Here is a 27827-nt window from a genome sequence, read left to right as displayed (position 1 = left end):
CAGCCGTCTCCGGACTGCATGAGGGTGGACTTCTCGGTATCTCACAGATGCTTCCCACCCGTGAGATGTGCCCTCCCTGTACAAGGCAGGGTGAATAAAGAGACGGCAGGGGACCGACCCCAGAACTGGAGTGACACACTCCAGGGTTCAAAACCGGAGAATGTACCTTAGATCTGTTGTCAGCCGGAGTGAGACTGTGTCATCCCCTCCCTCTGCTACTCGGTGGCATCTCTAAACTTTGGACACTTGGTGCTCTGCCTGGCAGAATTGTTCAGAAGCCTCCACGGTGGTGTTACTTAAAGTGGATCCTTGGCCGTGCCCTGGGGGTGCTTGTTAAGAGGATTCCTGGGCTCCTGCTCCTCTGACCTGCAGCATACCATGGCCCACCAGCCAGAGTCGGGCTGTTTAACAAGCTCTCCCAGGTGGGTCTCATGCACTCAGCAAAGTAACTCCCAACAGCAAAGTAACCCAGGGAACAAAAGGAAGCTGTTGGGAAAGTGAGTCACAGCTGAATTAGCCAGCTGGGTCTGAGACCGGGCTCTTTAAGGCTGCACTTGGAGAAAGGGGGCGTAGAGGGGCTTGTTAAACAGTCCTATTAATAGCACTGCCTTGAGGGTGTTTCCCTTCTCCCCGTGGGGCTCCAACACTAGTGAGGGCTGCCCTGCCACCTGTTTTTGAAGCCCCAAGCAAGGGTGATACCATGGGGCAGCAGCCATTTTTATGCCACACACTGGCTGTCCTCTGTCACTAGGCAGGTTTATAAGCCAGCCAGAGCAAGGCTATCTCTCAGGCCTGTTTGCCAGGCTCCGTTCTGGACAGCCTCCGGGAACATAAAACTAGAGCTTTTCTTTGCTCAAAACAGTTTCTCTAGCCTGAGGAGGAAACCCAGGTAGGGAAAAGGAGTTTACCAGCCTCTACATTTGGATGCACAGTGGAAAAACCATGGTAGGAACTAAGGACCCTTCTGAAGCACTGCTGGATCATGAATGGGCAAAGACAGTGTCCTTCAGTTGTGGGGTTCGATAGTTTGGGGTTTACTAAGGCATGGGCTTAATTAATACAGCCCCACACTTGCCGCGAGAAGGGGGTAAACAAAAATATTTTCTAGTTCATTTCTCAGGTAGAGAATCAAATTGGCCAAATACTCATTCCCGGACCAGGTTTGAGAAGCAGGCTTAGCTGTACGCAGGACTAATGGCATCAGGCCCCTGCTCGAGTTCTGGAGGCTCTCCCAGCAAACATCACCCAGCTGGTAAGTGTTGTCATTGCTCCGTTAGGGTCAAGGTGGGGACAGGAAGCCTGAACGCTTCAGAACCAGTGCCTGGGTGGGCCAGGCTCTGAGCCCACCTATCTGGACTGGCTCTGGGTGAAACTGCCGTGGTTTCCTGAGGCATCAGGACAGCAGTAGCACCAAGTGCCATTGTGAGGTGTGAAGGCATAAGTTGGAAAGCCTGGCACTTTGGAAGGACTCACATGTAACAATTCTTGGGTCTATCTGCCGGCATGGGTCCTGGCCACGCAAACATTTGAGTTTTGTTGAAATATGGAGTGAATAAACCCTATCCTTCAGTGTGTTCAAATCCTCACAAGAAAGGGGCAGTAAATATATGTTGAATACCGAAGGCTGTGGTAACAAACAGGCTTTGCTTGACTTCTGAAGGGATTCCAGCAAGACATAATCTGTTACCATTTGAAAATATCTCAACTTAGGAAATGAAATACATGGAGTCATCAATGGCTTGGAGGTGTCAGGGACAGAGCCGGGGCTAAAGGACAGTGGCCAGCGGCTTTGGACCAAAAGGCCACACAGCAAGGCCAGCCAGCTGAGAGGAGGAATGTCAGTCACATCCATAGCAGGCTGGTGGGAGACTTCGGGTAGGGGAACTCTGGTTCAAATGACTTGACTGTTTCCCAACCAGGTAGTGAGTCCAGGGCCCTCTCCTTTGCAGAGAGCTGCCATGAACGGTTCGGCAGGCCTTTCCATCTGGGAGCTCCCATGAGGCCAGGTGTGATCTTCGTGCTTGCTACTGCACCCCAAGCACAGTGCCTGGCCTCTCACAGGCACCACACACAGACACAAGCATGTGTGTATGTTCATCTCTGAGCACTGTTAGGTCAGTCCTGAGGGTGCGTCTGCATGAGTTCAATCCATGGGTATTTGACTGGCACGTATTCTCAGCCCAGCCCTGTGCCAGGCACTGGGGAGATTCAGGGCACCTAATGAAGCCTAGGCCCTGCCGCCAAGAAGCTTAGAGGAGTTGGAGACCAGACTCATGCACGTGGCACAAGTGTGCATGTCCGGGCTACAAGGCCAGAGGAGTTCAGAGTCTGGGGCCCTTGACGAGAGAGGGCTGGCAGGTGGGAGGGGCAGGGAACAGGGCCAGGTCATCGCTTCTCAAGCTCTTGCTGCGCTCTCCTTCCTGCCCGAACAGAACCAGCCCAGGGCTTCCGGTGCAGCCGGCAGAGAAGCTGGGTGGAGGCTATGGGTGAAAGGAAGGTGGGCCAGAGCCTGCCCCCTGCACGGGCTGGCTAACCATTCACATCCCACCATGTAGACTGGCCACCGTGGGATCCAGGCCCAAGGCAGCCACTGCTCTCGAGACGGAGGGGAGGGACTCGAGGGGTGGAGACCAGTGAAGCATTCGCCTTCCTTGGGAGCATGGTGCAGGTCTCCAGGGTACTCATGTCATCACCCCCGTCATCATCCGCCTCACAGGGGGGCCACTGCAGGGCACTCACCACGCTCCTGCCAGGCACTGGTCAGCACGCCTGGGCAGCAGAGTCCCTGCAGCCCCAGGGTGCACCCAGCCTTCCCCTTGAGAGAGCTGTGCCACTGAGCCTGCTCTGACTCTGGTAGCTGAAGTCCCAGGCTCCTGTCACCCGCTTTGTCTCATCGGCCCAGGCCATCACAGGTACAGCAGATGGCAACATGAGGTCCCGCATCCAAGATAACAAAACTGCAATACCTTTTATTATGGAAAGAATTTAATGTGACCAAAGGTTGTGAGAGTAGAATACTAAACCCTAATGTAGGGACTTCCCTGGTGGCGCAGCGGTTAAGAATCCGCCTGCCAATGCAGGGGACACGGGTTCGAGCCCTGGTCTGGGAAGATCCCACATGCCGCGGAGCAACTAAGCCCACGCACCACAACTACTGAGAAGCCCGTGCACCTCGAGCCCATGTTCCGCAACAAGAGAAGCCACTGCAATGAGAAGGCTGTGCACCACAACAAAAGAGTAGCCCCCGCTCGCTGCAACTAGAGAAAGCCCGCACTCAGCAACAAAGACCCAACACCGCCCAAAAAAAAAAAAAAAAAAAAACCCTAATGTACCCATTACCCAATGTCAACGATTACCAACATGCAATACTTCTTGAAAGAAAAGGGATGGAAAATGCATTATTATTAAAAGTAAGAAAGTGTGGGTATGGCAAAGGGACACGGAGCCAACTGAAAGAGCTCCTGATGGCCAAAGCTGGAACAATTTGAGCATTAAAATAAACATAGTATTGGAACACTGATACATAACCCAAAGTATAAAATAAATATTCATGAGTGCATACTGATATAAATGATTGAATAAATAAATGGAGCATAGACAAACCTCCCAAACAAAAGAATTCCAAGTAATTGATGTAGCTACTCTACCCTCAAGGATGTGGGGCATAACTCCCCATCCCTTAAGTGCGGGCTGTGCACACGGACTTCCTTCTAAAGGGAACAGCAGGGGAAGGGGAAGAAAGAGGAACCTTATGGTGGGGAAACCTGACAAACCTCAGCCAGGTGGCCAGGGTTAACAGCATTAGTGATGAGCCATGTTGATAGCATGTACCATTGATAGGATGTGATCAGAGGGCACTTGACCTCTGTGGTGTTCCTCCCCCCAGACCCAGTCTAATCAGAAAAAATGGACACAAATCCCAGTTGGTGGACATTCTGCAAAATACTTAACGAGTCCTCAAAACTGTCAAGGTCACTCAAAGCAAGGAAAGTCTAAGGATGTCACAGCCAAGAGCAGCCTAAGGAGACATAATGACTAAATGTAATGAGGTATCTTGGATGGGATCCTGGGGCAGAGAAAGGACATCAGGTTAAAAACTAAGGATTCTGAACAAAGTATGCACTTTAGTTAATATATTAATATTGCCCATTAGTTATAGGATGAATGTATCATATTTATATGAGATGCTAACAAGAGGGGAAACTGACTCAGGGGTATATGGGAACTCAGTGAAAGTTTATTTTTTTAAATGCACTATTGTCATTGTTGTTGTTTTCCCACATCTGTGTTTCTGCAGGGGGCAGAGAAAGCTTCCCACTAAGCTGGGCTGGCAGTGAGCACTCTGCCCGCCCGCCTGGTCTCCTTGGATGTGCCCGGGAAGTAGGAGGGAGGATCGTCAGCCGCCTGGCCCCGTCCTCTGAACCTGCTGCACCAGCTGGTAAAAAGCAGAGGCAAGGAGGCTATTGCGAGGAAGTGAAAGAGGATGTCCAGGAACCAGTCAGGCATGCCGGACTGGAGTGGAGAAGGCTGGCTGTGGTCAGCTCCCGGGAAGACTGACTCACCGGGGCCTTGCTTGTGACTCACGCAGCGTCACACTCTGCACTGGGGTGGCACGCATTTGGTGCAGGGGGCGTTGCTCTATGCCAGGGACCTGACAGACAGTGGGCAGCGGGTTAGAAGGGTGAGGTGAGCCTGCCGCTGCTGTTCGCTGTCACCATCCTTGTCCTGGTGAAGATGGGGGCAAGCATTCAGGGCCTCGGTCGTCCAGCCCTGGAGCTAACTCATGCAGGTTTAGCTACTGCTCCCCACCCCCGAGACCACCCATTTCAGAGACCTGGGGTGGTGGAAGCACATGGGCTTTGGAGGCAGCAGGTCTGGGTTCAGGTTCAGACTCCACTACTTGATAGCTAGGAAACCTTGGGTGAGTCACTCAAGCTCTCTGACCTGCTTCTCCAGTTGTAAAATGCAGACACACCTGCCTCACCCGCCTCATGCGGTTGAGTCAAGGATCAAATGAGGAGAGACGGTGACCAGGAGGCTGTCTCAGGGGTTGTTTGGATGGAGGTGAGAAGAGCGATCAGCGTTCTCCAGGCAGCAGGTAAGGAGTTCATGGCTCTGGGGCTAGTCCGCAACAGAGTTTTGTATGTATCAGGATGCTTTAGGTGGCAAGAAATAGTAAATCCAACTCACACTGGCTTACACAGCTGAAAAATGCAGAGGCAGATCCAGGCTGCAGGCGTCGTGTGACAGGGTTCTGGCCGTGTTTCTCGGTAAGTGTCTCAGGGAGTCTGTGTGGACTGGCCTCTAAGGCTGGCTTCCTTCTAGGTAGGAAAATGGTTGTCGGAGTCCCAGGCCACACATTCCACCATCCCTAATAGGAGAGAACTGCTTTTCCCCTGTCATCAAAGGTCCAGGGCTTCTCTCTCTTTGGTCTATTTTAGGCCACATCCTTGGCTCTGAATCAGTCACTGAGGCTAGGACAAACCATGCTGATTGGCTTGGGCCTGGGTTATTATTAAACCTGAACAAATTACTCAAGCAGAGGGATGGATTAAAATGATTGGCTTAGGCCAATCAGGGCCCAGCCTGGAGGTAGGAGGGGGGACACACCCACACAAGTCTTTTGGCTGCCACAGCTGGGGAGGGGAGGAATGGATGCCACAGTGTCCACTACAGGTTTCTAGAATCCACCACTGGAGAGATTGGAGAGAACGTGGTGATTTTGCCTCTCTAGCATCCATCTCCCCCTTTTGGCTACAACCCTAATTTGCACTGGGGCTTCATTCCTTCCCCATTCTTGGACTATGTGCTTCTGATGGAGCCCCATTTCCCACTCATGGGAGAAGCATTTGATCAATCAGTGCACTGTAATCTCCTGGCCACAGGACTGCATCTCAGAAAGGCACTTGGCTTGATCAAAGTCAGTGAAATGCAATGATACTCACTGGGAAGAAAGTGCCAGCTGCTCTTGTCTGCTGAACTTGACCCTAAGAGGATGTAAGGTCTGGAGCTATTGCTGCTGCCATTTTAGAACCACATGCAGAGAGCCTGAGACTGGAGCCGATATAGAAAGATGGAAGGAAAGCCACTGAAGCCACTCAGAAAGCCAAGCTAATTCCTGGACGATTCAGTTTATGAATCAACACATCTCCTCTTTGCTTTAAGCCTGTTTGGGTCAGGTTTTCTGTCAGTTGCAACAATTCCTTAAATCATACAATTCTCCTTCCTGTTCAAGGGCAATGAATGCCCTGAGCAGTGCATGTGGGTGGCTAAAATGTTTGGGCCGAACTTTACCAAGTACATTTTGTCATTTAACACTAATATTATGTACATGGAAAGCATCCCAGCCATGAAAAGATGTAGAAGAATGCTAAATGAATATGGATGGGATTTAGGCTAGATCAGGGGTAGGCAAACTACAGCCCATGGACCAAATCTGGCCTACCATGTTTTCATAAAGTTTTATTGGAACACAGCCATGCTTTGTCTGCAGCTGTAAAGCAGAGTTGAGTAGTTGCTTGCAAAGCCTAAAATATTTAGTAATTTGGCCCTTTACAGAGAAAGTCTGCTGCCCCCTGGTGTAAATCGTGGAAGAATAAAATATTAGCAAAATACTTCCCCAAAATGAATACCTGAATCCCCAAATGAAAGCAACACTGAACAGCCGTCCACCATAGACCTCTGTATCCTTGTATTAATATCAAGCCCTATTATCAGCGTTAGGAGAGCAGACTTTCATTGTACCGAACTTATCCCAGACGGTGAACGAGACATCCTATGTCTTTGTTAAGATTTGGTCTCCGCAGTGCCTGTATCTTAGTAGCCCTGGCCACAGAGGGTCTAGGAAGCCTGCAGGCCTAAGAACAGTCATTTCCCACCCCAGCCATTACCCTTTCCTCTGACTCGGGATGCTGAAGCTGCTGGCTATTTCCTGCACGTAGTCTAGTGACCCTCTTCCATAGGGAGGTGGGATCAATGTCAACATGGTGGGAAGAAGAGACAAGTTCTTCAGCTTTCATAACGGAATGTCAGCATTGTTATCTGTACATCTCTGACTTCTGATGTCAATGGATTCCACTTCTACCAACAATATAGTGCACTCAAGAAGCTCCATGTTTAGTTCCCGGCTATCAAGCTCCTGCCAGAAGCACAGCATAATTAATACTGGTGAAATAGCCAAGGTCATGTAAGCAACCACCCTGCCAGGGGTTTCTAAACTCCATCTCTCTGCTAAGTTAAATCACCAGGAGGCAACATACCAAGATCTAAGGCTAGTCCTCCATGGTAGGACATCGTGGAACTGTTATTTAATATTATGGCCTCTGCTTTTGTGTGAGGTCTTCCTGAGAAGTGGCTTCATCAAGGACACTCCTGCATTGTCACAACACAGTGGCCAGAATCTAACTAGTGGCTTCTAACTCAGAAACGATACCACAAACAGAGGGCAGTTTAGGAATATTGTTGACTGGTATTGTTCTCTCAGGCAAGTTCACGCTGGCTTATCCACAAGGTCCCGCTTCTGCTCACCGTAGGGTCTGGAAGGCTTCCCAACTTACACAGCATTCAAGGTGGGTCTGAGATAGTTCCAAGGGGGACGTTGGGGCCCATCTGGATATAGAGATCTGTAGTCGGCTTATATTTCTTTATTGATAGGGGAAATATTTATTTGGGGCAACCTACCTTGAATCCTATGTAAGTGGCTCCAACTTAAGGATCCACATGATAAATATGAGAATCTACCTGCAGGACCCACTTTGAATGCTCTTTAAGTTGGGAAACCCTCCAGACCCAAATGGGAGCAGATAGAAGTCTCATGGATATGCCAGTGTAAACTCCCCTACCCTTTGGGGCCCACCTCAAATCCTCCCTCCTTGGTATAAAGCCAGTTCAGACTGAAGCAATCCCTTCTGTCTCTTAACCACACCAATTATCACTGCAATTAATCTCGTAATACCTTGAGGCTAGTGGTGTTAGAGGGTCTGGCCTTTTGTTGTAGTGATGGGAAGGGTGCATTTCAATATGTTGCTTTGTAGCCTGAACTTTTGTTATCCCAGCAAAAAACAGCATGGGGGCAGGAATTACATTCCAGGACGTGGCTCTGGCTTATGCTCTACCTCCGAGGGTACCCTCTCCTTTCCTGTCAAGGAGGGGCAGGCCACAGAGCACCCGCCTTCTTGGCTTCCCCCTGGGAGAGGGTCTATTCCCAGACGAGGGACGCCAGGTGACACAGGATTCCGCCCTGCCCCTGGCCAGGACGTCACCCACCCCACCTGCTGCTGAGTGCCTGCCTGAGGGCTCGGGAGCACAGACCCTGCTCGTAGCCAGCTGGAGGAGACAGACTCCCAGACCGTGAAACTGTGTGGAGTGCTGGGACAAACTGAAGTGCTCCGGGGGGCTTTTCCCCTCCTTGTCCTCGACTGGAGAAGGGATGTGAGGGAGGAAGGCAAGTCAGACCTCTTTGTAACTACTGACTCGCCCGGCCTGCAGTCGCACACGGGAGGAGACTGGCGACCCACGAGCAAGCTGCAGAACTCCGAACACTGGGCACTCGGAGAATTTTCTTGGTACCAGTCACAAATGAGAGACATCATAGAAAAGGTTATTCTTTTACTATTTCAAGGAGGTAATACATAGCCCAATACACCAAAGCACTAGGGAATTAGAGGCAGCAGATGGCCAGAGTTTTTGAGAAGAGCCTTATGCTGCATCTCCAGGCCCCCATCTGCCCACAGCCCACGGCTGCTTAGAGAAAGGCCAGACCAGCGACAGGGAGCTCGCTGTGACCGCAGCAGTGGACAAGTGAGCCAACTCCTCAACACCCCACTGACTGAGAAAGGGTTCTTCTGTGAGGGCAGCAGAGGCCCTGCCAGGCTGAACACGCCAGGCAGCGCTCAGCCCTGCCCCGGCCAGGTTTACGTGCTACTGCCTCAGCAGCACCCAGCTTATCTAGCGCTTGGTTTTATTTCTCTGAGCCTGGAGTGGGCAGGATGTGAATAAATCCTGAGTCAAAAATTAAGGTGAAAGTCTTTTTCTTAGTAGTGTTAATACTTGGGGCAAGAGAAGACAACACCGTCTTTGAGGAGGGTGGGCTGGGAGTCGGTGGAAGACGGAAACAGACTGGCCACAGGCTGAAGGTGCTGCCTTACGGTCCTCAGAGGGCCTTTTCAGGGCACCTGGGGTGGGGGTGGGGGGCTGAGTGGGTGGACCCTGGGGCTGCTTCCTCTGGCACAGAGTTGAACTAGAGGTTCATTTTCCACTCATAATTGGCTTCCCGGGTCTAAGTCACCACAAGTGGGGCTGAAGCAAATCCTGCCCATGTACCTGCCCAAGCCGGCCTTGGAGATGTGTGGTCAGTGCCCAGTGTGGACAGGGAGGGACTCACACCTCCCGAGACCTTTCTCCTCCCACCCCAGCTCCTTCCCCTTGCAAGTAACCAGGCTGGGAGGTGAGCGCCTCGGGCACCTCTGAGTGAAGTGCCACCATGTTTTTTTCCTGGAGAATTCATTTTGGTGGGACCCAAAGCCCCTGCCTAGGCATGGAGCAGACTTATTTCCGCCCACGGAGGCCACCTTCCTGGTGACTTAACGGTGGCACAAGGAGGAATCGCAGCAGCAACTCCGGATGCCGTAACACTCACAAACATCATTCGCTGCGATGCGACGGTCGCACTGGAGAGCTGCACTGTTCCCCAGCCAACCCTGGCCAGGCCAGAGCGGGTTCAGATGCCGCGTGGCTGAAGACTTTTTGGTTGGACAGGAGTGGAAAGAATTTTTTAAAAACCACACCACTGTGTTCTCTAAACACAGAGCCATCAGTTTTGTTTTGTTTAACAAGAAAGGACAGAGGACCAAGCTTCACAGCGGCCAAGGCTTGTGCAGCACAGAATGCAGTATGTATCGAAATGTATAAACCTTGGTCTGAGTGGGGAGGTGGGTGAACACAGAGCTGCGGCACACCGTGTCCTCTAGTCAGTGGCAGGCTCTGCTGTTGCCTCATCCTCATGCTCCTCGAAGCCTGGAACTGGCTTCTGCAGAAAGTGCATGGTGGCCTGGATCACCTTATCTGGTCCAATATTGTACACAGGGTGAGTGGGCTGCTGCAAAGAGAAGAACAGATGCCAGTTAATCACCCCAGTGGTCCTTGGAAATGTGCACAGCCTTTGCCCATTAAATGCACTTGTAAAAATGTAACATAAGGAATCATCAGAGATGCGCTAGGATCTCACAAGGCCCTGATGTTCAACAACAGGGTATTGGTAAAAACATGTTACAGTATGTGGGACACAAAGGAATATTATAGAGCCATTAAAAAACATGCTTTCAAATATTTGATGATATTGGCAAATACTTATATTAAGTGAGGAAATCAGTATGCGTGATATTATCCCAAACTTACTTTTTAAAGTGTTGATAGATGTGATTTATATAAATAGGCAAAAAATGGACATATGCCAAAATAGGAACCGTGACATGACTGTTTTAAATTTTCTTATTTATACTTTTATATATATTCCAATTATTAAAACAATGAACATGCATCTATATTTATAATCAAGAAAATGGACCACAACCCTGTTACACTTCAGTAAAGGTGTCAGGCCATATATAAATTATTTTATATTAACCCACTGCACCACAGAAACCCAAAATAAACTTTGGTCTGAGACAGGGCACAATCCTAGGCCAGTATTCAGGACTCTTCCACCCTGGGACAATGAAGAAGGGGACATAATTGCAAGAGATTTAAAAAATTTTAAGAAAACACTATGAGCAACTTCATGAGAAAACATATAAAAATTCAGATAAACTGAATAGTTTTATAGAACAATACGAATTTTCAAAATTGCTCAAGAAGAAATTCTTTAAAACCTATATGAATAAGTTAAATCAATAACAATTGTTTTTTCTGCTACCACCATTCCCCCCCAAAAATACCAGGCCTACATGGTTTCTCAAGCAAGTGTTAGCTTACAAGATAATCTCTAACTTATACAAACTTTTCCAAAGAAAAAGTAGAGTAGGAAGACACCCGTCTAATTTTATGAGGCTATATTATCCTGAAACACAAACTGGAAAAGAATACAATAAAACAGAATTTTAGATCAGTCTTTCTCATGAACACACATGCAAAAAATCCTAAATAAAAATACTAGCCAAAAATACCAACAGAGTGAATCCAGCAGGTGTTAGAACAGCACATACACCCCCCACACTCTATATCACCAAGCAGGGCTTATCCCATAACGTCAAGGTCACATCAGAATATGCATTAACAAAACACAACATCAGATTAAAGGAGAAAAGCCAGATGAGAAAAAAGCATTCAATAAAATTTAACACTAGATTATGACTGAAATAAAACAAAAAAACAACCCAGTAGACCAGGAACAGAGGGGAACATCCTGAACCTGATATGAAATGTTTACCAAAACCTCACAGTAAGCATCCTCCTCAATGATGGAATTACAGAAACCTTCCCATTACAATCAGAACACTTTCTATTACCACCTCCAGTCAACACTCCATGGGGGTTTTAGCCAACATTACAAGGCAAGAAAAGAAATAAAATTCTTAAGAATCAGGAAGGAAAAAGCAAAACTCCTTACTTGAAGATGACATTATGTTCTAAATAAGAAATCCAAGAGATTCTATAGACAAACTATTACAACTATCAAGAGAATTCAGAGGGAATTCCCTGGCGGTCCAGTGGTTAGGACTCCACACTTCCACTGCAGGGGGCCGGGTTCAATCCCTGGTCAGGGAACTAAGATCCCGCAAGCTACGTGGAGCAGCCAAAAAGAAAAGAATTCAGCAAGGCTGCTGGGTGCAAAGTTAAACTATAATTATCAATAGCATTTCTATACATTAGTAACAACCAATTACAAAATAAAATGGAGAAAAATATTCCAGTCACAATAGACACAAAAACTATAAATTTCTTAGACAGAAGTCTAACAAAAGATGTGCTAGTCCTTTATGGAGAAAATGATAAAAGACCATTAAAAGAAATGTAAAAAATCTGAAGAATTGTGCTTATAAATGGGAAGCCTTAATGTTAAAGTCAGTTCCCTCCCATTAATCTTACATTCAATGTAATTCTAATAAAAATTCCACTAGTTTTTTTTTTGTGTGTGTGTAACTTGATAAGCTGATCCTAAAATGCACAGGAAATCCTAAAATGCAGAAGGCAAAGAATATCCAAAGCAGTTTTGAAGAAAAAGAATGAGGTGGGTAGGAGAGACTTGCTTACCTGCATTTAAGATTTGCTTAAGACAGCGAAGATAACAAACAGACCAACAGAATAGTGTGTCCAGAAACAGTCACCTCATATACAGAAACTTGAGTATGTGACACACATGTCATACACATCAATAGGAAAGGTTGTAAACTTCAATAAATGGTGCCGGTCAATTGGTTAACCAAAATGGGAAAAAGATAAAATTATATCCCACCCTCACTATAGACGGAAATCAATTCCAAGAGAATTAAAAAATTAGATGGGATAAGCAAAACTTTAAATTGTTTAGAAGAAAATATATTTATGACCTCAGGGTAGGAAAAGATTTCTTAAGTAATGCCCCCCCCCCAAAAAAACCCCTCAAAAACCAAAAAGGCAAATAAAATTACTCACTTTAGAGTTAAAATCTTCTATTCAACAAAAACATTAAAAACAAAGTGAAAAGACACGTCACAAATTGGAAGAGATTCACCACACACACACCACTGACAAAGGATTAGTATCAAGAACACACAAAGAACTCCTACAAATACATAAGAAAAGAGCAAACAAAATTACAAATCAATACGAAAATGAGCAGAGGATAGGAGCTGGCTGGCAATTCACAGAAGACATAACACAAATGGCCAACAAACGTTTGAAAAGATGCTCAGCTTCACCAGTAATCAGGGAAATGCAAAACAAAACTGAGACACCATTTCACATCTGTCAAGTTGGCAGAAAGGAAAAGTCTGACTATGGAGCAACTTATCTTGGTGCCGCGTGAGCGTTAAATAACCCAAGCACACAGGGGCGAGGTTCAGGGCCATCTGGTGAGGATGAAGGTGTATCTCTCTCAGAAACTGTAACTCGAGAATGTTCACTGCAACATCTTGTGTAATAGCACAATCTGAAACCATCTCAGTGTTAACCAACAGGAGACTAGAAAATTAAACTGGGGTACACTTAGGCAAGGGAATACCATACAGGAGTTAAGATGAATAAACTAGAGCAACATATATGAAGACGACTAAGCCTCAAAAGGGTAATGGTCGGTGAGAAAAGGTATGCAGAATAAATGGTGGGGTAGATACTGTTATAAAACATTCGAAAGCATACAAAACAACTCTATATAGTTCGTGGATACATACCTATGTAGTAATAGCACAAAAACATTTGCAGGCATGATAAATGTCAAATTTAGGATGGGGTTACGCTGAGGAAGGAGGGAGGGAAAAGAACGGAAGAGGGTTGCATAGGAGGCAAATACTTGAAACAGCTGAAGGGTTGTTACTTGGATTTTCTCAGTTACTAGTGAGGCTGAGCATCTTTTCATCCACCTACTGGCCATTTGTGTTTCTTCTGTTGGAATATTTCATGACAATCTGCACAGGCCCCATCATCTGACAGCCGTAGACAGTCTTAGCCGGAATTGAGTCTCAGGATCATGGCTAGGCTCACAAGCATCTCCTGCGGCCAGGCTGGCCTGGGGCTGGATGCAGGGGTGAACAGCTCGCCCGCACGGGGCTGACAGTTTTTGAGGGAAGCAGATAAAACCCAGTTAAACACACGCATGACAAATCGTGCTGGTGCTATGAAGGGCACAAACCAGGCTCTGGCAGAGTGTTTCGGGGCATCTCATTTACAGAAGGTGGTCTGAGAGGGCTTCTCCGGAGGGATGGCCGCAAGCTGAGAGCTCCAGAAGACGGTCAGCCACATGGGGAGGGCTGCTGGCTGCAGATGCAGAAACTCGCTACCTCTGAGCCAGCTTCCTGGGAGATGGGAACTAATTACAAGTGGTCTGGGTCCTAGGCTGTGGGACAAAGGCACAAAGCCTCTGTCACAGGTTGGACCCTCGCCTGGAACCTCGAGTTTGCCAGCCAGATGTTCATGAATGGAGAACGAGCTGCAGACAGAGGGTGGGGACGGTGAGTTCACTAGCCTGTCCGTGTCCTCGTGCAGCCGGTCCTGGAGGCCAAGAGCGGGTGCTCTGCTCTCCTGCCAGCCCCATCCTGGGGGCCCTGTGGAGAAGCAGTGGTAAGCCCCCCATCCCACCTTACCAGGGCGTTTTCGGGCACACCCAGGACCACATCGTGCAACATGGCTCCACTGCCGAAGTGCTGGGCTATGGACAGGCCGCTCAGGCAGTAGCAGGTGTGGTAGAAGTCCCGGGACCTGGAAGGATGGGGTGACTCTGAGCAGGCGTCCTCTGCTCCCCATCCGGCCCCAGCACAGCCTCTGACAACAAGGCCACCGCACAGACGCAGAGGCCCGGGGAGCACTCACGCGTCCCATCCCACCCTCCACGCACCTCGAAGCCTGGCTTCCCCCAGCAGCGTTTTTCAGAGCCCCATCCTTCTGCCCTGCTTCATAGCAGGAACTGTAACCTTACAGTCAGTCCTGTCAGCTGTCTTCTGGAAAGGGCTCTCCAGGGTAGTGCTGGCTAAATTAATACAGTTTAAAAAAAAAAAAATCCCACATCAAAATTTCTAGGAATGGGCCAAATTCTTCCTGATAAATTGCTGGGGACTGGCCTTCAGCTGGACCAGGATGCAGAGGCAGCAGGGTGTGTGTGTGCTGGGGGAGTGGGCAGTGAGCAGCAAAGGGAACAGGATTTGACTGGTTTCCCTTTTTCTTTTAGTATGGCACCTAAAGGTATTGAATCTACTCGGTAATAGTTGCCTTGATTGTAATCTCTGTTTATGACACTCAGGAGTTTTAAAATCCTGTATCCTCTTCTATTTAAATCAGTTTGGTTAAATAAGAGGAGGGGCTTCCCTGGTGGCGCAGTGGTTAAGAATCTGCCTGCCAATGCAGGGGACACGGGTTTGAGCCCTGGTCCAGGAAGATCCCACATGCCACGGAGCAACTAAGCCTGTGCACCACAACTACTGAGCCTGTGCTCTAGAGCCTGTGAGCCACAACTACTGAACCTGTGCTCTAGAGCCCACGAGCCACAACTACTGAGCCTGTGCTCTAGAGCCCGTGAGCCACAACTACTGAGCCTGCGTGCCACAAGTACTGAGCCTGTGCTCTAGAGCCCGCAAGCCACAACTACTGAGCCTGTGCTCTAGAGCCCACAAGCCACAACTACTGAGCCTGTGTGCCACAACTACTGAGCCTGTACTCCAGAGCCCGCGAGCCACAACTACTGAAGCCCATGCGCCTAGAGCCCGTGCTCCGCAACAAGAGAAGCCACCACAATGAGAAGCCCGCGCACCACAACGAAGAGTAGCCCCCGCTCACAGCAACTAGAGAAAGCCCGCGCGCAGCAACGAAGACCCAACGCAGCCAAAGATAAATAAATAAAATAAATAAATTTATAAAAAAATAAATAAAAATAAAAAAGAGGAAAGAAAAGCTACCAACACAGCAATCTGTTTACCTAACTGGAGAGGGGGTGCAAGTAAGCTGGGGAAAGGAGAGCACTGGAGGGGCCAGGATGGATGGATGGCACTGGATGGGGGTGCTCCCAGCTGGGCTGCTTCCTCCCATGCCACACGTGCACTAAGCAGCAGCACGGAAAGGCCCACCCCGTCTGGCTCTGAGTAGGCCTGAGGTGCTCACCCCTCTCTCCCCGCCCCGTCCCTCCCTCCCCAGAGGCAAGGCACTCACTTGCCAGGTTTATCCAGAAGCCCCCCGGTGGGGCACTGGCAGCACATAAGAATGTACTCCTGCAGGGCCTGCTGATGAAACATCCAGCGGCTCATGCTGAGGGCAGGGTCACCTGCAGAAGACAAAGGATCAGTGTGGGCTGGAGCCTAGGAGAAGTCCAGCAAAGGATCAATGACTTCTTTGTATTTTAGGATCCATTAGGAACTGTCAGGGTTTCCCTCTATTCTCCTTGGACTAATCTTGAAAACTACATTCTTGGGACACTTGATTTCTTCACCCAAGTCCCGAGACACGTCCCTTCTCCTGAACCTTGAAGAGTCAAAGAGCAGCAGGTCAGAGCGGCACTGGTTTTACTTGAAGTGTCCCCTTACCCTGGATGACCACCCTAAACCATGTCCCTTGCAGGCATGGACAAACTGTTTAGCTCAGCTTACCAGACTGACCTCTGCTACTGCTCCTGACTTGGTTCACAATTCCTTTCCCTGGGCTTCTTAAGACATTTCCTCCAGTGCATCTCTGAAACTTGCTAACCAGACTCTAATTAGCCAAGTGAACTCTAATGGGGTAATAATGTCTGTTTTTTCTATTGATACTTGTCTTAGCCTGGATTTAGTCTATCTGTAAAGGGAATTCTCCAACTAGTTTTTTGGCTCAAAAAATTTCCCTAAGAAGCATTCTAATAACCACCCTCCTGCATCATATAATATGATAGCCCAAGCAGAAATTGGCAATTCTGGTGATAATATTAAAGTACTGCCAATCAGCAGTACTTTAATCAGCAGTCAGAGACTCCTGTGGACCACACGGTTATCAAGGGTGGAGGAGGGACAAATAATCAATAGATAGATGTGCACGGAAACATTTATGTGGGAATACACATATAGAATGTGCATTAAGTCTCTGGTTAATTTTATACTTTGATACCTGGGCTACAAAGGTAGCAAACAATCTGTAAACGACAACCGAAAGCTAATTTTTCTTCCAGTCTTTTTGTGTTTCTATGCATTTTCCTATACAGGTTATGATAATTTTGTATCTTATGTTTTTCATTTAACTCTACAGGCATACATTTTTCTGTTCTGCTACATAATCTTCATAACCATCATTCTAAAGAGCCATATAGCATTTCATTAAGTGGAAGCATAAGGTAATGGCATCAATATAGGCTCTGGATCCAAACTCTCATATATATGAGTAGAGAATCTTCTGTGGTAAAAATTCATCAAAGTTTATAGTAAATGTGGTACATAAAGAGAATATGTAGGCAAAATAGTTAATTTTGGCATATTTATATATATAGAATACTATAGAAAATAGTCATTTTTAGATTTCTTAAATGAGAGATGGGAGGAGAGATGGGAAGAGAGATGGGTGCAGTCGGAAAGTGATCACCGTCTCCTGGGTTGAGCACTGGATGAGGTGCACGGTCAGCTGATGTTTGGGGGCCACGTGCAAAAACCACTCATCTTCACCACCCGAGTCCCACCCTGCCCCTGAGATGCTCACACTAGAAGAGGCAGATGGGAACTGAGCCAAAGGAAGGAGGAGCACTTTCAGGTCCCCCCTCTCATGCTCAGCCTGGCACACAGGCTTACAGAAGGAAGCGCTCACACTATTTTAATTACTTTCCTCTTTGTTCTTTCTCCACCTGTGAGCACAGGGGACTCTGTAGGAGATACATACATATATGATGGGACTTCACTCTATCTTGTTTCCAAGGTTGTTTCCAGTTCCTTGCAATCATAAAAAATGCTGCAATAAACATCTTTGTGAATCTTCTCTATGTCTAGGATTATTTTCTTCAAGTAGATTCACAGGAGTGGAATGATTCAGTTAAAGGGAATAAACATTTTTAAGGCTTTTAATAGATACTGATAAACTGCTTTAAGACTTTATATAGCTGCCAGCAAAATTTAAGATTTTCCTGTACTACCTCTAGCACTGGTTACTGTGGAAAAAAAAGTTCTCAGCAATTAAAATGTTAAAAAGAAACAGTACCTGATCATTTGTTTTGATGCGCATGCCTTTAGTTACTAATTAGGCTGAACTGTTCCCATAACTTTTGCTTATTAGTTCTATTTCCTTTTGAGAGTGTCTGTCCTTTGTCTTCTGAGATCCAAGAGTCAATTTTATTAATCTAGCTTTTTACTATATTTACTCTCTATCTGTATCATATGGTATACCTATTTCTCCCTTTTGGCTCTACTTTTTTGGTTATATGGGGTTTTTTAATTGCATAAATATAGTTTACACATATGCTGTAATCACAGTGTTGATTTTTTCCTTTGTGATTTCTTCTTTTAAGAAGCACATTTAATGGGTACAGGGATTTGGGGGGGCGGTGATGAAAACTCTAAAGCTGATTATAGTGATGGTTGCACAACTCTGAATACACTAAAAACTACTGAACTGTACACTTTAAATGGGTAAATTGTTCAGTATGTGAATTACATCTCAACAAAGCTGTAATTTTTAAAAGCATATTTACTAAACTTTAGGATAACTGCATTAACATCTGTACAAAATATACCTTTACTTCATATCCTATAAGAAATAAAAGACTGTTACCTTAAGGTAAATGATAACCTATCGCTAAAATTGGAATCTGAAAAGAAAATGCTATGTTTATTATTAAAAAGATTACAGAGTGTTTCAGTTACCCCCTACATTATTGAAGTCTAAAGGCTCAAAGTTCATAAACTCGACAAGGAACTTCCTGAGATCTTGAATTTGCACATCAACACACATAATTACGGTGAGATGAAGGGAGATATGATTACAGGGTGGTAACTGTGCACTGGAGTCGGCCTTTTAAATCCCTTACATCTCTCCCTTAAAACACAGATCCCCATTATAATGTCATTCTGCATTTCAAAGGTTCCTTTTATCTGAGAAATCAAAAGTTTTTCAAACAGTAACTGACAGGTACAGCCACAGGTAGCTCAATTTAACAGGTGGACAAATAAAGCCTGGGGTACATCCCAAAGAACATGGCAGCAACTAGTAACTATCAATCCAAACAGAAACTCACAGGCCTGCTGCTACCCTACTGCTCCACAAAAACAAAGTGACTCACTAATTTAGTCAGCATTTGATATTTTAAAGATATTAATAGCAATTTGTTCTTGTACTCAAATACTGTCTTCTATACGTAAGGCAGTCACCGTATGGGCTACGGAAGAGATAGGGATTGGCCTGGGTTCATGTGCTACAGTGTGCCAGTCCCATGTCATCTTTATAGTTATCAGTATGATCATCATCATCACCTTTTAAAAATGTATTTGTTCACTTACTAAAATAAAAGTAGTAACACACATGGTAAAAAAAAAAAAAAAAAAAAAAAAGCAGCCTACAGTACAATAGGAAAAGTACATTTCCCTCCCTCCATCTCCTACCCCCTCTCCCAAAGGTACCCATTGTTAAAGGGGAGTTGTGTATACTTCCAGAAAAGCTGAGTGGATGCCAGCCTGTGTGCACACAGATAGACTGTTCTCGGCCTGGCCTTTGACACTTTCCGTTGTGTCCTGGAGAGCTTTCCACGTGAGCCCATTGTAATGCAGCTACTGTATGAAGAGATCATAATTTATTTAACTGTTAGCCTTTTGATGGGCAGTTGGGTTGTTTGCTATTAAAACTCCACTTCAACACACAACCTCTGCAATGTCTGTGCAAGTAAATTCCTGCCAGTGCCCTCACTGGGTTTAAATAATTTAAACTGGTATCTCCAAACTACCCTCCAAAAAATGATGCACCTATTTACACCCCCTCTAACAGTGAAAAGTGCCTGTTTTCCCACACTTTCCCCAACATAGGGTATCAAATTTTCTAATCTCTGCTAATCTGATAGTAAAAACAAATAGGGTCCCACTGTTTTTATTTGCATTTCTTTAACTATCACCTTTTTGTCTGATTAATGGCCATCTACAGATGGCAGGGCTCTGATACCATGATAGCTGGCAATCAGGTATTATAAAGCAAGTCACTTACCCATGCTGTACTTTGTTTCCTCACCTGTAAAATGGAAATAATGATAGAACCTGTTTCTTTTTCTTTTTCTTTTTTTTGGCCATGCAGCTTGTGGTACGTCAGTTCCCCGACCAGGGATTGAACCTGGGCCACAGCAGTGAAACCCCGGAATCCTAACTACTAGGCCACCAGGGAACTCCCGGATAGTATTTGTTTCATAGGGCTGTTTGGAGGATCAAATGAGAAAATATATGTGCAATACTCAGTTCTGCCCCTGGCTTGCAGTGAGCACATGGTAAGTCTTAGTAGTTGTAGCAGCTGTAGTAGAAGTTATAATAATATCTGTTCTTCTTTTTCTGTCTGTTCTGAACCTGTCTGTTCAGATCCTCTGCCTGTTTTTCAATTGGGTTGTTCATGTTTCTTACTGCTTGGTATGACTTTCTCAAATGAAATTAAGCTCCTCATCATTTATCCAAATATTTTCCCCACCTTGCTACTAGTTTTGTTCATAGAATTTCTCTTTTGTAAAATAACTTTTGTTGTTTTCCTTTATGTAAGAAAGATATATTAATTGTAGAAAAATTAGAAAATAGAAGTAAAAAAGAAAGAAAACAAACATCACCTGTCATTTCACAACCCAGATACCTTCCATTTAATTTTTTGGAGTCAACTCTTCACTGAAAATGGAATTACATACATGCTGCTTTGAAACCTAACTTTGATCACAGTATATTGTGAATATCGTTCTACGTCGCATTTCCTTTTGACTCCCAACGTCAGCATTTTGCCCGCCACTCAAAACACTCCTGTCTTCCGGACCCCTGCCTAGTCCAGGTCCACTGTTTGCTGAGACGTGAGCTTCGGGCCTAACATGGGCCTCCTTCCAGGCAGTGAAAAAAGCTGGAAGTACCAAGATTCACAGGCAACTAACTTTTCCCACAGGCAGAGCTTTGAATATGACTAGTCCTCCAGAACTTGCACTACGATAAACAAAATGTGAACCAGGGCCCCCTTGAAGACTTTGGCAGGTAGCCCTCCTGTTACGCCCTCACTAGATTTTCCTGGCAGCTGCAGAATGACTGCATCTTAATCCTGCCAGGGACAGGTTTGTGAAAGGCTGACGGTGTGACCCAGAGGCCTGACCTCACCAGTTCCAAATAAGGAGATCACTAAAACCCCAAGTTATTTCTGTTTTGAAATGCCAGACTCTCGGGGGACTTCTGACTTCCCTACTATAGTGTTCAGCCAGAAACCGTGCAGGTTCCAGAGTCAGGGGACGTATCTCAGCTGAGACATATCTCAGCACCCTGAAATTGAAAGCCCGGGGGCTCCAGGCCAAGGACTCTCAGGACAGACCACGATGGGGAGGATGGGGTGATGGGGAGACAGGACAGAGGCTCTGCTGACTTCAATTCGGTACCCAAAGTGGCCACAACTTAAATGAAATTAAGAAACGAAAGAAAGGGGCTCAGAAAAAAACAGCCAAACAAGAAGAAAACGTGTGTGGGGCAGGGCGGGGGATGGGGGAAGTAGAAAAGAATTTCATATTCTACATTTGAGCAGTGAATAACCCAACTACTAAGTCCAAAGAAAAGCTTCCCTCTGGGCCAAGGGATCTCATTCCAAGACCAGATCCGCGCCCAGCAGGGCCTCCAGACCTCCCCTCTCCCACTGGTTTCCTCAAGACACCCTGTTCTCACATAAAATAAATGAAAAAGATGATTCCGGAGGCAGCCAGTGGGCTGAGATGTGTAGAGGTAACAAGGGAAGGCTCCCAGAAGTTTGCTCTCTGTCTCACTGCTTGGATCTGCATTCCCATCTGAGGCTCCACACAGGTGAACCCAGGTCTCTCCGCTCCAGTGGTGCGGGGCGGGGGGGGGGACAAACCCGCATCCAGGATTCTTCAGTGAATCTAAAATACGACACTTCTAATGGCGGGAACCACGCAGCCAGCCAGGCACGGTGGGTCTTTGCCCCAGGGGTTCTGGCTCTCTGCCCGCTTACGCAACTGCCTTTCTGTCACTGCTGTGACCATGTGCGTAGCGTGGGTTTTCAGTTCTGACGTGACACACAGAGAGTTCTGCATCGGAAACTTCATATGGCTTCAACACGGAGTCGAGGTGCTGGGCACTGCAGAGCCAGGCACCTGCCTCCCCACTAGCCACAGCCAGAGTGAAGCAGCAGTGGCCCCTAAACCACTGGGATGGAATCCTAGCCTGAGGCGGGAAGGGCCACGCTGGGCACCTCAAAACCCAGGACAGACAGCCTATTTCAACCCCTCTAACGAAGCGCCCTGGCCTCCGCCCGGCCAGCAGCTGGCGGGAGCCACCCAGCCCTGCCCACAGCCACCGGGCTCACCTTGGGCGTGCAGCGCACGGTGCAGCAGGGGCAGGAGCCCCGCCTGCCAGAAGGAGTAGCAGCCGTCCACCAGCTTGTTGCAGCGGCCCTGAAATCCGCCTTCAAACCGCATCTGCCGGCTTGTCACCCATTGCTGAGCGTGAGACAGAGAAGGGAGAGGCAGCGGTAGGTTAAAAGAGACACGAAATCCAGCAAGCCCAGATCCCCAGAGGCCAATCTGGGAGGGAGGGGGTCCCGTCCCTTGGCTTCCTGGCACCCGAGTTCTGGTGCTCTGGCCTCGGACTTTCTCACCCTCACTGCCACAGACTACACTACAGTGCAACATCTAGTCTAACCCTCATGAGGCAACCAGCGTGAATCTCTGCTCAGGGCCTAACAGACAGCTAACCACCTTTTCCCGGGTTCCAGGTGGGTTCTGGTGCTGAGAGAACAAGTGCGCCAAGCTGGCCTGAAAGGAAACCTGCAAGCCTCTCTTAAAAAATAAGGTGTAACTAGGAAGTTTAAGGCCAGACCACCAGTGGCTCATTTCTATTCACTTTCCCTGCTCGGGGAAGTTTATTAAAAGCAGATAAATGGAATTTTGTGCTACAAGTCATCAGATGATCTCAAACTACTCTTGACTTTTACTTGGCACCTGAGGAAATTCATCCAAGATTTCTTTTTTTTTTTTTTTAAAGATGACATTTTTTAAAAAAATTTATTTATTATTTTTATTTTTGGCTGTGTTGGGTCTTCGTTTCTGTGCAAGGGCTTTCTCTAGTTGCAGCAAGCGAGGGCCACTCTTCATCGCGGTGCACGGGCCTCTCACTATCGCGGCTTCTCTTGTTGCGGAGCACAGGCTCCAGACACGCGGGCTCAGTAGTTGTGGCTCACGGGCCTAGTTGCTCCACGGCATGTGGGATCTTTCCAGACCAGGGCTCAAACCCGTGTCCCCTGCATTGGCAGGCAGATTCTCAACCACTGCACCACCAGGGAAGCCCCATCCAAGATTTCTTAGCATGGCCCTTGTCTCTCCCAGGACTGGGGGCAGAAGCCGTTAGCCCTGGTGAACGAAGATGGCTCTGTGTGGTCTAGCCTCTCTGCTATCCCAGGGGAAACTGGCTGGCTGACAGAAGAAAAGAGTTTACTCTGAACCTGTAAAATGGCTCTTGGTGTCACTCTGTGGTCACACGTGATGCATTCCTCACTTATCTCCAAGTTTTCTAAACACACTCTACTATGAATATGGAGATAGTGAAGGGTTTGGCCTCGAGGAATGAGTAACCAACTGGCCGGGCAGATAATATCTCCACTTCCCTCCCAGCCCCCCAAGGCAGTTCCAGCCACCTGCCAGTGACTCACGGAGCTGCCTCACCAAACTGAAAGGTACAGAGTACGGTATTTCCCCTGTACCTAAGTTCTTACTAGACTGAGTTCCTGAAAGGAGTCACTAAGGACTCTCTTCAGAAGGAGGAGTCCAGCCCTCCTTTAATTACTAATTGTAGACTTTAGATTATATCCCTGTTCAAAGTAACACCCACCCATAGAGAGTCACAATCCAAAATTCTTAAAAAGACACAGAAAAACTGCACTGCAGGTGCAGGCACTAATATATCCCCAGTCAGTCTTGAATGAACCAGCGCTTTAGGATTGATGCCATTTAATGCAAGCAGGCGAAGCATTACTCAAGGAAACAGGCACTACAGCAGGGAGTCCATGCTTCACTTTTACTTGCCCCACAGATTAAGTGTTTCTAACCTAGACTAATTAATTTTTCCCAGTGCCTAAATCCATGGATTTATTCTGTTTCCCTTGGCTATATGAATTCATAAAATCCTTCAAATATGGGTCCTAGTTCTCCCAGAGCAAACAGAGGGGAGGGAGCAGTTTGGATAAGAAGGTCGCACCTATTATGTACCAGGCTGTTTCTACATGTTCTCTCCTTTGACCTTCAAAGAACTGTTACTTCTACCTTACAGAGGAAAAAAATTGAAGTTAAAACAGATTAGACCATTTTCCCAAGGTCATATGGCTGTGAAGTGGCGCAGACAGGGTTCAAATCCAGAACACTGTTATTGTAACTGAGGCATCTGCTTATTCCTTATTTCTGCCTGGGAGATGGAGATTTTATGTTTCACGCCTTGTTGGTGATCAGTTTTCAAAATGTTTGATAAAGTCTGTGCACAAAGTTGGCCATTTTGACATAAACCTTCAAGGCTGTAAGAACCTTCAAGAAGAGTATGCTATAGGAGGCTTCCTAAAAGGTGAGGACAAAATGTTGCTGGTCATATCTGTATAGAGTATAATAGAAACTGTCTTGGAAGCTCAAGATGGGTCTCACAATGGTTCCTATGATAGGAACCTGACATCTGAACTTGGGGAGAGGAGATGAATATCAGTTGCAGCTGGTTTGCTTTGAGGTCTTGGTGAGGGAATAAATGCTTCCCCAAAGATAGCTCCTTCGTGGCTCTGTGTGTGTGTGTTTGTGTACTAGGCCTCCAATGATAATTTAGCTATAATCTAACAAGTCCCTGAAGCTGACTGCGCTCTGAGTTCATTCTGAATATTGGGCAGGAGCTTGGAGTCGGGACATAAATGCCTGGGCCACCTGCTCTGTGCATTACCCGGCTGTGCCTAGATCATGTAAAGGTAGTTACTAAACGTTTACATAGTGCAGCAGGTAATAAAAGCTTGGCTTCAAAGTGCCTCAAAGCTCTTCTCATAACTTCTTCTCCCAGGAGAATCTTTCTAAGGCACATGATAACCTCTAATTTTAAGAGGCTGAAGCTATACTTCTCTTTGAAGTAGGAGGAAGGTACTCTGGCCCATACCAGATGTCTGAGGGATTCAAGAAGCCTCTGGAATTGGCCTAACACACTGTACAGAAAGTTCAGAGCAGGAAGATGGAAAAGCAGGAAGAAGGGAACTGAAACCGAGCACAGATGTTCACCCCTTGCACTTTCTTGGTACAGTGCTGAGCACTCCAGCAACTGCATCTGAAGCTTCGTTACAGGACTGTTAGTTCACAGCTCAAGGCAGGAACTGTTAGCCCTTCCCACAGCCAACCGTCCCTTAAGCCGGCATGCCTGAGCAGTCACATCCCGGGGGCCTGGGGCCTGAGAGGAAGACGGATCACCAAGTACTTACTAATAAGCTCTTCAAGTTTAAGAAGCGTTCCTTCTTGAGGATGACCAGTGCGGCCAGGCCACAGAAAGTATAGCCGCCGTGGGCTTCCATCCCAGGCACCCCGCCAATTCCACCTTCCCAATTCTGACACCTGGAAGGAGATTGAGAAAAGCAGATTGAGTGTCAACCAATAAGCACAAGTGCAGGACCACCCTGGATGGCAAAGGATGAGTTTGCTTAGTTTAATGCAACTATATTCAATAGCTGTAACTATATTCAATAGCTGTAACTATATTCAATATCTTGTAATAAACTATAATGGAAAAGAATATGAAAAAGAATATATATATAAAACTGAATCACTCTGTTGTATACCAGAAACTAACACAACATTATAAATCAACTATACTTCTATTAATAAAACAAACAACACTGCAACTATGAATGGAAAGATGCTAATTAACTTTTAGAAATGCCTTTTCCTCAAAAAAAAAGGAAACTCAGACATAGTTTACTAATGTAACAAACATAGTACCTCAAATCATTACTTTTTGGAAAAAGTTATAAAATCATACGTATAGTGTGATAACCATCAGGTTAAAATAAAACTGAAAAATAATTGCTAATTCTGGTTATCTTTTAGTACAGGTCTATTGCTGATATTTTTCCTCTTTATTTTTCTGTATTTTCAAAAAGTTCCTATAGTAAAAATATATACCTTTATAACTATTCAAAGTAAACTTATTTTTTTAAATTACAATTTCCTACATTTTCAAATTACTTTATTATCATAATAATTATTATTTGGGATTAGACTATATATTAAGAGTGTATTTTCTAGTCATAAAAACATGAGTAATCTTTGGCTCAGCAATATAGGGTCATTTCTAGGAATTAATCCTATAAAGTAAGCAAGAAATGTGTTCAAAAATCAGATTGTAAGAATGTTTACTGTATTCCCATTTATTACAGTGAAATATTAGAAACAACTCAGAAGCTCAACAGTAAGGGACTCGTTATATAAATTATGGTATTACCGTATAACAGAATACTACACGGTCATTTAAAATAATGCTACAGAAGTATACTTAAAAATGTTCCAAATACATTACATGAAAAAGTTATAAAATGATAATATACTGCATGATTTTTCTGGAATTCTGGAAACATATACAGCAAATGAGTGGTTAGTGGTGGATTATAAGCGGTTAGATTTATCTGTGAAATAAGAGATTTTCTTTTCAGTATGTTTTCATATAACATAGAACTTTACTTCCAATGATCTACAGGTATGTACATAGAGTCACACTCCCTACAGGTGTGTCTGCCTCACAAATCCTGACAGGTGCACAGGTGGATGAGCACTTAATCCAACTTCCGGGTGGAAGAGAAAGGAACCTGTAATACCTCCCGTCTTCCAGGTACCTCTCGTTAAAGGAGAGGCCTTGGGAACTCAGAGGACCTTTTCAGAGAGGCCCAAGGCCCAGGGAGATCACAGCACAGAGTGCAGAGTCAAGAACTGGCTACCATCCCCTGAACAGATTCTTCAGCATCCTCTATCCCCTAACCCCACCACCACCCAAAGACACACAATCCAAGTTTTCTTTCCAGTGCATTTGGCTTCACGGAGCATAGGAACAGCTCAAGTTTGAGGGGTATGATGAGTGAAGAACATGCAAGGGACCTCTGAATTTTTTTTTTCTTAACTTACCTTTAAAAATGTTTTTTGAGTTAAAAAAATAAAAATAAAACAGTATAAAAGAATAAACAATAAAAAGTTACGACTCCTGCTGAGCCTGGCCTCCTAGTTCCTCTCACCAGCTGAGTTTCTATGTCTCAGTCTCTCTTTCTCTCCACACATACACGCATGCACACACACACAATATACAAATATTTACATATTCCACTTTCCATCCCTTTGTTTTTACATGCATGAGGGCAATTTAGAAAAATTCTTTGGGAGTATCTTCTAGTTAAATATAACTGATTGAACACAAGAGTCCAGTAAAATGAAAGTAAAGGAATTTTAAAAAAGGATAAACCCACAAGGGTAAAGAGAATAGGAGAGGATATGAATACAGACAGGAGATAACAAAATTGTGAAAGCTGGAAAAGGAGAGAGATAAGACGTAACTGACTTAACAGAACCGAGAAACCTAAACCAGCCCTGGGAGGAAAAGAGGGAAGAAGAAATAGAAAGCAAGGTGATATGTTCCGATGACAAGCCGGGGGACACAAGGTACCCCTAAAGTGGGATGAGTTTGAACCAAGTTGACTGGTGGTAAATTTATAAGAGAATCAGCTATACCTCCAGGTACCCAGCAGGAGATGGGAGGTTTCAGGGGCTGAATGAAGAGGGACTGAATTCCAGGATTTCCAGCACAGCTGAGAGCAGGCGGAGGCACTGTACTGAGCGGGGATTAAGTGAGTCTAAGATCTGAGCACAGGCACCCTCAGCCCCTTTCCCTATGAGTGTTTCACAAAGCTGGCTGCTAACTTCATACCCCAACCAGGAATCTGGAAGATTCTTCTCTAGGGAAATGGATAAGCCCAAGGGAAACACCCTA

General features: G+C 46.0%; 1 protein-coding gene and 1 long non-coding RNA gene across 5 annotated transcripts in view; one reads left to right on the top strand and one right to left on the bottom strand.

Annotated features, from left to right (window-relative positions):
• Positions 1-25: 25 nt before the first annotated feature.
• Positions 26-27046, top strand: LOC132359799 (uncharacterized). Of its 2 annotated transcripts, none has more exons than XR_009500938.1 (5): positions 26-422; positions 1109-1252; positions 4298-5098; positions 19906-20092; positions 26550-27046. It is a non-coding gene; the product is annotated as an uncharacterized LOC132359799 (long non-coding RNA). The 2 variants fall into 2 exon arrangements; XR_009500939.1 differs by lacking the exon at positions 26550-27046 and adding an exon at positions 24940-25818.
• The window catches only part of FNTB (farnesyltransferase, CAAX box, beta), a 73946-nt gene continuing 54702 nt past the window's right edge, over positions 8584-27827 (bottom strand). The window contains exons 8-13 of one of the 3 annotated variants that reach the window (XM_059914452.1): positions 25282-25411; positions 22156-22288; positions 19245-19394; positions 15832-15943; positions 14277-14391; positions 8584-10096 (exon numbers count right to left, since the gene is read on the bottom strand). In XM_059914452.1, the coding sequence (XP_059770435.1) occupies positions 9965-10096; positions 14277-14391; positions 15832-15943; positions 19245-19394; positions 22156-22288; positions 25282-25411 (772 nt within the window). In that variant the 3' untranslated portion in view covers positions 8584-9964. The remainder of the gene's footprint in view (positions 10097-14276; positions 14392-15831; positions 15944-19244; positions 19395-22155; positions 22289-25281; positions 25412-27827) is intronic. The other 2 variants (XM_059914453.1, XM_059914454.1) reach the window with 2 other exon arrangements.

This window comes from Balaenoptera ricei, chromosome 2 (genome assembly GCF_028023285.1).
Source record: "Balaenoptera ricei isolate mBalRic1 chromosome 2, mBalRic1.hap2, whole genome shotgun sequence".
Classification (NCBI taxonomy): Eukaryota; Metazoa; Chordata; class Mammalia; order Artiodactyla; family Balaenopteridae; genus Balaenoptera; species Balaenoptera ricei.
Note: the sequence above shows the minus strand (reverse complement) of the source record. Positions and strands in the feature narration are given on the sequence as shown.